Below are 13,472 nucleotides of genomic sequence, written 5' to 3'. Positions count from 1 at the left end.
AGTTACAGTATTGGTCTTCTATTTATTAAGGCAGACTTTTTATGCTCCTTCCCCATGTTTCTGGTCCTGGGTGTGACTACAACCCCTCTGCTCCTCTTATATCTATACCAACTTCAGTTGGGATCTGCATCTCCTCACCATTCTTGAAGCAGGGGTGATAGTATTTGGTCACAGCAATGTCATCTGGAAGACAAAAACACACTAGTAATATCATATACCGCGATGTATCTGCACAGATTGGTCTTATATATAATTTAACATATGCGCTTGTTCACTATAAACTGCAATGTGGAACCATACCACTACCATTGACATCTAGGATCAATATCCAATGTACTGCATATGTATCAGGTCAGTGACTGTGGACACAGATCCAATGTATCTATATTATAAAGTGGCGACAATCACCTGTCTCGTAGTAGTCTATGATGCTTGCCATGGCCGCCTGAAGGTTGCCGACAGGAATTTCTTGCTCCACCGTGAATGTGAAAACCTTTGCGTTTTTATCAAGCTGATACAAGTCAAAAGAATGGCCAGTTAGTAAGTGACGGAAACAACTCGGACACATTTTGGGTTTGTCCTTAAAGGGGTTTTCTGGGCAAAAAAATACATTTTCAAAAAAGATCTGTCAGTGCTATTAAAGGGTTAATAAGGGCACCCAAATACCTCTCGCAGTGTTTTGAGTGATTTTTGGGTTTCTCTGGGATCTCCTGGCATCTTCTGCATTTGCTTACATGGGTAGCTTCCTGTTCTGGTTTCCTACAGCTACCATGATACGACTACTCCCTCCTTCCCCCACTTTCTTAATCACACCCCCTCCCTGTTTCCCTAGCTAGCCCGCCCACTAATAGCCCTGTATTATGGATGGGTTCAGAAACTGCAACCACACTGCCCTTACGGCTAAGGCTCCCAGAAGCCAAAAAATGCTTCCTTTCCGCAATGTGGGGCCTTACCTAAAGGTGGCAACTAGAGCTGAGCGAGTACTGTTCGGAGCAGCCGATCCGAACAGCACGCTCGCATAGAATTGAATGGACGTAGCCAGCACGTGGGGGGTTAAGTGGCCGGCCGCCATCAAAGCGGAAGTACTAGGTGCATCCATTCATTTCTATGGAGCGTGCTGTTCAGATCGGCTGATCCGAACAGTACTCGCTCATCTCTAGTGGCACCCGCTGTGACACCAACGCTGGGAAGTAATGGGTTGTCCTGACAGGCAGGATCCTAATAGAAAATGCCATCAAATATATCTTTTACCCCGATAGGATATTCCACATGGACATGACACGTCTAGGCTGCACGCCATGCCATACCTGGTGTTTATACCGCATGCAGTGCTTGGACAGCAATAAATGGGGCAGAAATTGTGACGGGGTACAAACTCCAAAAAACACTGAAACAACAAGAAACAAGCTCACCTTCTCATAGTATACAATGGCTTTATTCTGATGGGCCTCCGCTCTGCTTACCCCGCCCCATCTCTCTAGCTGGAAATGAAGGTAAATAGAAATGGTCTGGTGTTAATGGAGACATTCAATAGACGCCATCCTGGGCTTATATTGGGGGTTGTTACTGTACCTCTTTGACAGAAGATTTCACTGGGACATATCCGGATGGGAGCTTGACCACCACCAGTGCCATATTGGAACTCTCTCTTACCCCAACGTAGCTGTCAGAATAGATATAAAGGGGTGATCATTGGTCTCAATATTCTGATGTCATATGCTTCTGGAGCCTATGTGGGGCACGCCAACGTCATGATGCTTGCTTTTAAGCACCATGATGACGTCACGGACTAAGAGGCCACTGAGGCCTGTGATTGGGTGATCCCTGGGGTCTTTGCTATGTTGCTACACCTCTAATAGCCCTACAATTTCTCTGAAGATAACCCACAGTAAAACTGTGGTTTGTAGGGGGATGAACCTCAGGTCAGGGTTTGGGTTGGGCCTGAAACTTTTGGAAAATTTGGGTCAGACCCATTTCGATCTGAGGCTGTTTGCCCTTCTCTAGTTATGGATTTTAGGTTTTTGAAAATAAAAAGTTGATCCAGAGTTTTAGAGTGATTTCCAGATTTAGAGTCGGGAGGGAATTTTTTTCTCCTAATGGGGCAATTGGCTTTGGACTTCATAGACCTGTGTCTTCATCCAAACTCATCTACTATGTTACTGTACGTATATACTGTACATGCACATACAATGTGTAATGCATTTCTTGTCATCTCACCTGACATTGACAGCGATGGAAAATGATTTTAGAGAATTGACAGTACATATGTCCGGCATTGTAGTTACTGAAATGGTGAACGGTGCGTCACACTCGGCATGGGGCACGTTATACTTCAGGTTAGTCTGTAAAACAACAAATGGATGTATGTTATATCATACACTTAAAGTGACCACCAGCCGTAATCTAAGCAAATACAATATTGGTCCTCCAAGATGAAAATGGTTAATGGTGCCGATACCAACTCCTTACAGCATGGCTACTAGACTGCCGGTCTTCTCCACCCGAGCCTCAGTACAATATGTTACCAGTCAAGTTGACAGTTATGGTTTCCACGTCTGTGGTTCTATGGGGGACTTGTACTCTACTAAAAGTGATATAACGTAGAAGCCAAACTTCTAAAGTTTCATGGCCTATTTATGAGCCAATGATCAGTTGAATGGTAAGTCATAGGAATGCTCATTCCCCATGAATCACCAATGATAGGTGGGGTTTATACACTGCACGTGCACCCGGGATGGTGCCAAATCCAGGGATCATTGAGAGTAACTGAAGGCAATTCTTTTTTTAATGGCCAGGGGGAACCAGGAATGTGGAAGGGCAGCAGGTTCCTCTGCTATGTTGGGAGTAGACATGTCTCACCCATATTATGATGCTACCCCGTATGGGAAGACTAGTTGGAGCCATGCAGATAATTGTTGGTACATGTAAAACTCTTCTGCCACCACAGTGAGAGATTTGGGTGGCAATGGACACCCCATTAGGAGCCTTGGGTTCCAGATGGCTGCCCAAAAAGCCCATATTATAATCCACTACTGGGCATATCCCATTGATGTTCAAGTGTCTATACCAGTGTCTGGCCACTATATAGGTCATGGAGCCAACTGCTTCCAACTCCATGCAGTGTATAGTACAGATGTTGATCCATGCAGGTATTTTCAGTCGCTCCCTCGATGAGATATTTACGTCAATATCTGTGTTTCCATATTTGTGTAGTAACAAGTTTACCTATTACATAGTCCTAATGTCAGACACCAAGGACAGAATAATGGTGACCGTTCCGGCTATAGCTGGTCTGCTCTGAGATTCCACATGACATAAGTGTGCTATCTAGATGAACGTTCCTGTAGCTCCTTACCTGTAAATACACACACCCAGGTCCACGGACGGTGGCGGTATATACTCCGGGCACAGTAGACAAAGAAACCTTCTGCAGGAGTAGACGGTTAGAGTCGTCTACATTGAATTTTGCGACTTGGGCATTGTCCAGGGACAAAGTGACTTCTCTAGGACCATCATGGCTGACAGTAAGAGCTCCATAGAGAGCGCATGCCTGAAGAGCAACCACTGTGTCCTGGTAGGAACAGAAAACGTATAAGAAGTTGAGGTTTACAGTGTGGACAACATTTAAGAATCTAATAAACCTTCTCCTACAGTTTTACTCCATTTCTAATCTATCACAGTGCTGTGTACTCTTATAAATCTAGGATAAGGAGAAGATGACATATGGTCTACCTGAGTAGTTGCGAAGCCTCCGGTAGGGTTCTGTTGTTCCATGAGCCAAGCGAGGATTTTGCTGCTGTCGGACAGCTCTTCAGAAGTTAGGTCAGGTTTGGCTAACTTGGCTAGCAGCATGTAAGAGGTCACCTCTACTTCAATAGATGAGGCTCTTCTGTGAGGGGCTCTTGCTATCCTGGAATCATCTGAAAAGTCTGGGCGATGCCAAAAGACTTTGTCACCTGTATTAGAAGAGTGGAATATATCATGTATCATGAACGCATCAATGAGCATCATGGACAGCACTAGATTTTGGCACACTCTAGGCATTCTTACTAGGCCCCAGAATATCAGCCCAACCCCGCAGATAGATAGGTTACGGTCACCTGAATCAAATGGTGTTTTCCCCTTGTAAACCGATGTCTCTGTGGTCAGTATGCAAATAAGCTCTTTGGAGCAACGAGGGTGTTGTCACCTACCTCTTTGGAGCAATGGTAGTGCCCTTGTTGCTTCAAAGAATATTCTCTTTAATTATTATTATAATTATATTATTATACCGTTGTTAGCAGTTTGATGTTCCTTAAAGGGTAAGTGAACTTTTAGTGCAGGAGAAGGGGACAAACTTTACAATATACTTCACTAGAGATAGTGTCTGTGTTGTAACTGCTATTCCTGTGTTTACTTCTTCTGAATGATTTTGGTCTGTACTTCATCAACAAGTAGAGTCAGTTTGCAATGAAGTCTATGGAAAGGAGAGAGGGGAGAAGGAGAGGTAGAGGGGAGGAGGAAGAAGGAGGAGGCGAGGAAGAAGGGAGGAGAGGGGAGGAGGAGGAAGAAGGGAGGAGGAGGGGTAGAGGGGATAAGGAGAAGAAAGGGGAGGAGAGGGGAGAAGGAGAGGTAGAGGGGAGGAGGAAGAAGGAGGAGGCGAGGAAGAAGGGAGGAGAGGGGAGGAGGAGGAAGAAGGGAGGAGGAGGGGTAGAGGGGATGAGGAGAAGAAAGGGGAGGAGGAAGAGAGGGAAGGAGGAAAGGTAGAGGGGATGGAGAGAGGGGAGGAGGAGAAGGAAGGAGGAGAAATAGTAGAGAGGCCGTCTAAAGCATTACATGAGTTACTTCTGACTTTAGAAGACCAGATAGTAATTTCTGATAACCCAGCTGTGTTGTGAATGAGAACTGTCTCTCCATAGTGAAGATGTCTCTCTGCTTTGAGAAGCTCTCCTCTTCCTCCCCTTCACCTCTCCATAGACTTCTATTGTGCAGATTTGATCAGTGGCAGAAGTGGTAAAATATGTGAACAGGCACTTTTCTTCAATAAAGTATATTACAAAATGTGTTCCCTTCACCTGCACTATGGATTTTTGTAAAAATAAATAAAAGTTTACTTACACTTTAAATGGATTCTAATCTAAGAAGATAACATTGCAACTTGGATCTGACCAGCTGACAAATAGAAGGGGCGTGGTCTGTAGTAAGCCTGGACCCCTTTACTGCAGGTCTGTGAATCTCTATATATCATATGAACAGATACTAATAGAGTCCTAGGTTTCCTGTATTCCAGATCTGACAACTTTCTCTGTACAATGTGACTATTTGGAACAAAGAAAGAAAGGACTGGATATTCTTCTATACAGTTCTTTAGATATTGCACCTTGCTTAATGGCCTTTTCGTCCAGGGACTGAAGAAGACGTGAACGTTGATCCATTTTTCCAGCGAGAGTAAAGGCATACGCCATCATGGCCTTTGTATGGATGTTCTTCTCAGTGTTCATTGCGTTCTCCAAGCAGAATAACGCGTTGCGGACGACAACGTGCTGAGAAGAGAATAAACTCAATTAGTGAAATGTAATGTTAGCGAACCAGTCCCGACCCAAGCTGGACCAGTCACTATTGATATATTGCAGCTATACCTGTGCAAAGGTTCCTAGTCTGTTAGTGTCCTGCCTATATTATTTTCTGATCCTAATGTGTTTGACTCCAGCTAGTTACCGTATTTGACCTCATCTCTCTCTTCAGTCCCGTACACTGATACATACCCTTATTTGACCTCAGCTTGTTTCTGACCATTGACACTGCATTACCTGCTCTGACCTGAGGCCTGATATCCAGTCATGCCCACACCCTGCCTGCCCAGACCTTGGCCTGTACCCGGACTCTTGCCTGACCCCTTGACACTATGCATCGGTGTCTCTTGGCTGCTTGGCTAGCTGCCACCATCACAAGGACCACTCCAAGAGGTAGCCTGGCAGTGTCTCTGCTGCAAAGTTCAGATCTTCGTACACCAACTTTTGCTGGTACCAAATACATCGTCCATTAGTGATAGACTAGTTACAAATATATATATATATATATATATATATATATATATATATATATTGATATTGATTCTAACAGGCCACTATATATACATACCTGTGGATGTAATGGATATTCCAATAAACATACAGTAACGTATGCGGCCAATCGGACCTCTTCGTCTTCTCCATCCTATAGACAAAAGCAATATATATTCACATCAGCACCTACTGTATCACACTGTATTGTACATATCTATACAGAACATTGATACTATATTTGAGGAATGACCGGGTGTCTTATAAAACTGGCATTGTGGTTTTACATCATAATTTCTTATACATATATATATATATATATATATATACTTGTCCCCTTTGTTGATCATTGTGCCTACATGGGGCTCCATCTACTGTTCTCCATTTGCCCATTTCTGCCTACATAGGGCTCGATCTCCCCATTTCCTTTCTTACCTTCATGACATTGTTAAAGAGATAGCCCAGATTTTGGAAGCAGCCATTGCTCTTCTGCCGCATTGTCAGCCAGGTAAGGGCATCAGTTATGTGTTGGGGATCAATGTATATGTAAGATTGGGCTCTGGCAAATGACTTCATGACACTGGCCGTCAACCTGTAAAAGGGGCATATTGTTATTATAGTGAAGCTTTATGATGGAAAGAGTTATAAGTGCGAAGTGCCGATGTAAAGCCAAGCTCTGAAGAGGGAGAAAGTATTAGGACTCATGCACATGGCTGCTTGTCCTGTCTTTGGAGGGCTCCGACGCTCTGTTCCTTTCTGAAGTTTTTAGGTCCTATCCTGCTCTGTGGCATTGGAATGGCCCCCATAGAATTATAGTGTCCCCATAAACATACATAGTGGCTCTAACTTTATAGACAGTATGTTGCCCCATAGAAATACATCGTAACTTTGCCATTATATACAGTCTGCTACCCTCATAGATATACATAGTGGCCCTGCCCTTATATACAGTATATTTCCCCCATAGATATACGTATTCCTGAACCTGGATCATACGGATCTGGTTAAGAATTAGGGTTCAGGAGTAAAAAAATTAGCTTTGTTTATAAAAAAAAATTACTATTTTTACTAATTTATCACCCCCACCTCTTCAGAAAACCCTCCTACGTATTCCTACCAGGTGTTTCCAGTACTTGCTCTGTTATATCCTGGTCCGAACGAACTGTAGGATCCATCACTGTGTTTATAAAGCAGTTGTCTTTGATACCCTGTAGAAAAATAGTAGTAATGTAGGACAAGCGAGCCACGAAGATAGACTTAAAGGGGTGGTACCAAGTTTTAAACCCATTTTAAGGCAATTAGTAAAGAGATAATGTCTTAAAGGGGTTGTCCCGTTATGGACACTAATGCCCAATCCACAGGACAGGGAATAAGAGTCTGATCACTGGGGGCCAGACCACTGTGTCCCCCAGTGATCAGGAGGACAGGGGCCAGAAAATCCCGGCCTTTGGGGGAATTAGTAACCATGCCTCCTTTTGTGCCACAGCCTCCCCCACAGAATCCCTCTTAAAGGGGCTCTATCAGCAAAATCATGCTGATAGAGCCCCACATATGCGTGAATAGCCTTTAAAAAGGCTATTCAGGCACCGCTAAAGTTATATTACACTACCCCCCCCAGTTTTAAAATAATACCCTAAAAAAGAATGTGATCAATTTACCCATCGTGCACGGTGGGCGGGCATTCAGGGTCCGCCGTCTTCTTCATCCACACCTCCTCTTCCTGCGATGTCCTCGGGTCCCGTGTAAGTCGCAAACTGACATTGCTAAAAAAAATGGCCTGGGCGCATGCACAGTAGCCGTAGTAGAAGCAACATGCTACTGCGCATGCGCCCAGGCCATTTTTTAGCAATGTCAGTTTGCGACTTAGACGGGACCCGAGGACATCGCGGGAAGAGGAGGCGTGGATGAAGAAGATGGCGGACCCTGAATGCCCGCCCACCGTGCACGATACGTAAGTACAACATATTCTTTTTTAGGCTATTATTTTAAAACTGGGGGGTAGTTTAATATAACTTTAGCGGTGCCTGAATAGCCTTTTTAAAGGCTATTCACGCATATGTGGGGCTCTATCAGCATGATTTTGCTGATAGAGCCCCTTTAATATATTTCTTACCAATTGCTAATTTTGCACTGAAAGGAAATATTTTCTCCTTTCTGTCAGTGGAAGGCCATGTATCATAAATCTTCTCACTCCAGTGCACCAGAGGGAAGGGGCCATAGATTTATGATACACAGACTGCTGGCCATCAAAGGAGATCAGAAAGGAGATTATAGAGGTTTATCCAGCCCTAGTGTGTTAAGGGTGATCTGTGGGCTCCCCTGGTTTCTGGGCCTGGTCACAACTTTGACTCACACCAATGAGAATTGATAACAGTACCTAGTAGTGAAATTTTCCAGAAGGAAAATATTATCACTGGATACTTTAGCAGCCTTGCTTTAGGACTTTCAGATATACAGAACCTCAATATGGTGGAGAGGCGTTATACAAAGTGAATGAGTGGCACATCTCTTACCTGTGTTCAGGTAGTTCAGGGCTTTGGCTTTTATTTCTGGTGTGAGCTGATTTGTTTTATTGAGATAATCCAAGATATGGATATTAGGTGTGAACCGGGCCATGTTTTGCTCTCCACATCCATATGGCATCCGAAGGAGGTTCCCCAAATTCTGCATTGACTTTCCCATGATATCCCCTACAAAAGCATGAACCATTATCAGTTAAAGAAACACCATATCTATTAAGATTTTCTCTGTCCCATGTGTTCCAACCCCCAAACATTATAATTTTTATTACTGAGGACTAGAGATGAGCGAACAGTGTTCTATCGAACTCATGTTCGATTGGATATTAGGCTGTTCGGCATGTTCGAATCGAATCGAACACCGCGTGGTAAAGTGCGCCATTACTCGATTCCCCTCCCACCTTCCCTGGCGCCTTTTTTGCTCCAATAACAGCGCAGGGTAGGTGGGACAGGAACTACGACACCGGTGACGTTGAGAAAAGTAGGCAAAACCCATTGGCTGCCGAAAACATGTGACCTCTAATTTAAAAGAACAGCGACGCCCAGCTTCGCGTCATTCTGAGCTTGCAATTCACCGAGGACGGAGGTTTCCGTCCAGCTAGCTAGGGCTTAGATTCTGGGTAGGCAGGGACAGGCTAGGATAGGAAGGAGAAGACAACCAACAGCTCTTATAAGAGCTAAATTCCAGGGAGAAGCTTGTCAGTGTAACGTGGCACTGACGGGCTCAATCGCCGCAACCCAGCTTTCCCAGGATCCTGAATGGAATACACTGTCAGTGTATTCCCGTATACCCGATATATACCCCGATATGCCCCCCACCTTCACCCCAGAAATACCCTGCAAGTCCCCTAGCAATAGAATTGGGGCTATATACACCCACAATTTTTACTACTGGTATACAGTGCCATTGTCTGACTGGGAATTCAAAGAATATATTGGGAATACAAATACCCTCATTTCTTGCTACTGCCATATAGTGCCAGTGTCTGACTGGGAATTCAAAGAATATATTGGGGTTACGTGCACCCACAATTTTTACTACTGGTATACAGTGCCATTGTCTGACTGGGAATTCAAAGAATATATTGGGAATACAAATACCCTCATTTCTTGCTACTGCCATATAGTGCCAGTGTCTGACTGGGAATTCAAAGAATATATTGGGGTTACGTGCACCCACAATTTTTACTACTGGTATACAGTGCCATTGTCTGACTGGGAATTCAAAGAATATATTGGGAATACAAATACCCTCATTTCTTGCTACTGCCATATAGTGCCAGTTTCTGACTGGTAATTCAAAGAATATATTGGGGTTACGTGCACCCACAATTTTTACTACTGGTATACAGTGCCATTGTCTGACTGGGAATTCAAAGAATATATTGGGAATACAAATACCCTCATTTCTTGCTACTGCCATATAGTGCCAGTTTCTGACTGGTAATTCAAAGAATATATTGGGGTTACGTGCACCCACAATTTTTACTACTGGTATACAGTGCCATTGTCTGACTGGGAATTCAAAGAATATATTCGGAATACAAATACCCTCATTTCTTGCTACTGCCATATAGTGCCAGTGTCTGACTGGGAATTCAAAGAATATATTGGGGTTACGTGCACCCACAATTTTTACTACTGGTATACAGTGCCATTGTCTGACTGGGAATTCAAAGAATATATTGGGAATACAAATACCCTCATTTCTTGCTACTGCCATATAGTGCCAGTTTCTGACTGGTAATTCAAAGAATATATTGGGGTTACGTGCACCCACAATTTTTACTACTGGTATACAGTGCCAATTTCTAACTAGGAATTCAAAATGCGCAAGGCTCCCGGAAAGGGACGTGGACGAGGCCGTGGGCGAGGTCGGGGGAATGGTTCTGGGGAGCAAGGTAGCAGTGAAGCCACAGGGCGTCCCGTGCCTACTCCTGTGGGGCAGCAAGCATTGCGCCACTCCACAGTGCCAGGGTTGCTTGCCACATTAACTAAACTGCAGGGTACAAACCTTAGTAGGCCCGAGAACCAGGAACAGGTCTTGCAATGGCTGTCAGAGAACGCTTACAGCACATTGTCCAGCAGCCAGTCAGACTCTGCCTCCTCTCCTCCTATTACCCAACAGTCTTGTCTTCCTTCCTCCCAAAATTCCGAAGCTTTACAGAACAATAACCCAAACTGTCCCTGCTCCCCAGAGCTGTTCTCCGCTCCTTTCATTGTCCCTCAACCTGCCTCTCCATGTCACGATTCCACGAACCTAACAGAGGAGCATCTGTGTCCAGATGCTCAAACACTAGAGTCTCCTCCATCTCCGTTCGATTTGGTGGTGGATGACCAGCAACCCACCCTCATCGACGATGATGTGACGCAGTTGCCGTCAGGGCATCCAGTTGACCGGCGCATTGTGCGGGAGGAGGAGATGAGACAGGAGTTGGAAGAGGAAGTGGTGGATGATGAGGACACTGACCCGACCTGGACAGGGGGGATGTCAAGCGGGGAAAGTAGTGTGGATGTTGAGGCAGGTGCAGCACCAAAAAGGGTAGCTAGAGGCAGAGGCAGAGGTCAGCAGCTTAGGCGAAGCCAGGCCACACCCGGAATCTCCCAAGATGTTCCAGTTCGTACCCAGCCCCGAAAAACTCCCACCTCGAGGGCACGTTTCTCGAAGGTGTGGAGTTTTTTCAAGGAATGCGCCGAGGACAGATATAGTGTTGTCTGCACAATTTGCCTCTCGAAATTGATTAGGGGCTCTGAGAAGAGCAACCTGTCCACCACTTCAATGCGCCGTCATTTGGAATCCAAGCACTGGAATCAGTGGCAGGCAGCAACGGCAGGACAAAGGCCGCCTGCCGTTCACGCCACTGCCACTGCCTCTGCCACTGCCTCTGCCTCTGCCACTGCCACTGCTGACTGTGCTGGCGATGCACTCCAGAGGACGAGCCAGGACACCACTTCATCTGCCTCCGCCACTTTGTTGACTTCTACCTCATCCTCCCCTGGTCCTGTCTTATCTCCTTCTCCTGCACCATCAAAGGCACCATCAGGCGTTTCTTTACAACAACCCACCATCTCTTAGACATTGGAGCGGCGGCAGAAATACACTGCTAACCACCCACACGCGCAAGCCTTGAACGCCAACATCGCTAAACTGCTGGCCCAGGAGATGCTGGCGTTCCGGCTTGTTGAAACTCCCGCCTTCCTGGACCTGATGGCAACTGCGGCACCTCGCTATGCCGTCCCTAGCCGTCACTACTTCTCCCGGTGTGCCGTCCCCGCCTTGCACCAGCACGTGTCACTCAACATCAGGCGGGCCCTTAGTTCCGCGCTTTGCACAAAGGTCCACTTGACCACCGACGCGTGGACAAGTGCATGCGGACAGGGACGCTACATTTCACAGACGGCACACTGGGTGAATGTAGTTGAGGCTGGGACTGCTTCCCAAACTGGCCCGGTGTACCTCGTCTCCCCGCCTAACATTCCTGGCAGGGACACGAGAAGAACACCCCCCTCCTCCTCCTCCTCTACCGCCTCCTCCTCCGCCACCGCCTCCTCCTCCGCCACCGCCTCCTCCTCCGCTGTTAGATTGACCCCAGCTACGAGTTGGAAACGTTGCAGCACTGGCGTTGGTAGACGTCAGCAGGCTGTGCTGAAGCTGATCAGCTTGGGGGACAGACAGCACACTGCCTCCGAGGTGAGGGAAGCCCTCCTCGATGAGACGGCAATATGGTTTGAGCCGCTGCACCTGGGCCCAGGCATGGTCGTTTGTGATAACGGACGGAACCTGGTAGCAGCTCTGGAGCTTGCCGGACTCCAACATGTTCCATGCCTGGCCCACGTCTTCAACCTAGTGGTGCAACGTTTCCTAAAGAGCTACCCCAATGTTCCAGAGCTACTGGTGAAAGTGCGGCGCATGTGCGCCCACTTTCGCAAGTCGACAGTAGCCGCTGCTAGCTTAAAATCTCTCCAGCAACGCCTGCATGTGCCACAACACCGGCTTTTGTGCGACGTCCCCACACGCTGGAACTCAACGTTTCAGATGTTGAATAGAGTGGTTGAGCAGCAGAGACCTTTGATGGAATACCAGCTACAAAACCCTAGGGTGCCACAAAGTCAGCTGCCTCAGTTTCACATCCATGAGTGGCCATGGATGAGAGACCTTTGTGACATCCTACGGGTCTTTGAGGAGTCCACAAGGAGGGTGAGCTCTGAGGATGCGATGGTGAGCCTTACAATCCCGCTCTTGTGTGTTCTGAGAGAATCCCTGATTGACATCAGGGATAACTCAGATCACACAGAGGAGTTAGGGATAGCATCCGATCCGTCACAGCTGGAGAGTAGGTCCACACATCTGTCCGCTTCACTGCGTTTAATGGAGGAGGAGGAGGAGGAGGAAGAAGAGTTGTCCGATGATGTGATGGTGATACAGGAGGCTTCCGGGCAACTTCGAATCGTCCCATTGTTGCAGCGCGGATGGGTAGACATGGAGGATGAGGAGGAAATGGAGATTGAACTTTCCGGTGGGGCCAGAGGAGTCATGCCAACTAACACTGTGGCAGACATGGCTGAGTTCATGTTGGGGTGCTTTACAACCGACAAGCGTATTGTCAAAATCATGGAGGACAACCAGTACTGGATCTTTGCTATCCTTGACCCCCGGTATAAAAACAACATCTCGTCTTTTATTCCGGTAGAGGGGAGGGCCAATCGCATCAATGCTTGCCACAGGCAATTGGTGCAGAATATGATGGAGATGTTTCCAGCATGTGACGTTGGCGGCAGGGAGGGCAGTTCCTCCAGTAGGCAACCAAGTTCTCACCGGTCCACACAAACGAGGGGCACACTGTCTAAGGTCTGGGACACCTTGATGGCACCCCCTCGCCAAAGTGCCGCCACGGAGGGTCCTAGTGTCACC

At 46.5% G+C, this 13,472-nt stretch overlaps 1 protein-coding gene across 2 annotated transcripts in view; it reads right to left on the bottom strand.

Annotated features, from left to right (window-relative positions):
* The window catches only part of LOC142183584 (alpha-2-macroglobulin-like), a 44,926-nt gene that overhangs the window by 854 nt on the left and 30,600 nt on the right, over positions 1-13,472 (bottom strand). For both annotated transcript variants that reach the window (XM_075258718.1, XM_075258717.1), the window contains 12 exons: positions 8,555-8,731; positions 7,159-7,249; positions 6,477-6,633; positions 6,121-6,195; positions 5,360-5,522; positions 3,733-3,956; positions 3,356-3,571; positions 2,218-2,342; positions 1,573-1,663; positions 1,413-1,481; positions 409-511; positions 139-183 (listed from right to left, as the gene is read on the bottom strand). In XM_075258718.1, the coding sequence (XP_075114819.1) occupies positions 139-183; positions 409-511; positions 1,413-1,481; positions 1,573-1,663; positions 2,218-2,342; positions 3,356-3,571; positions 3,733-3,956; positions 5,360-5,522; positions 6,121-6,195; positions 6,477-6,633; positions 7,159-7,249; positions 8,555-8,731 (1,536 nt within the window). The remainder of the gene's footprint in view (positions 1-138; positions 184-408; positions 512-1,412; positions 1,482-1,572; positions 1,664-2,217; positions 2,343-3,355; positions 3,572-3,732; positions 3,957-5,359; positions 5,523-6,120; positions 6,196-6,476; positions 6,634-7,158; positions 7,250-8,554; positions 8,732-13,472) is intronic.

This window comes from Leptodactylus fuscus, chromosome 10, assembly GCF_031893055.1.
Source record: "Leptodactylus fuscus isolate aLepFus1 chromosome 10, aLepFus1.hap2, whole genome shotgun sequence".
Lineage (NCBI taxonomy): Eukaryota > Metazoa > Chordata > Amphibia > Anura > Leptodactylidae > Leptodactylus > Leptodactylus fuscus.
This window is presented reverse-complemented; position numbering and strand designations above follow the sequence as displayed.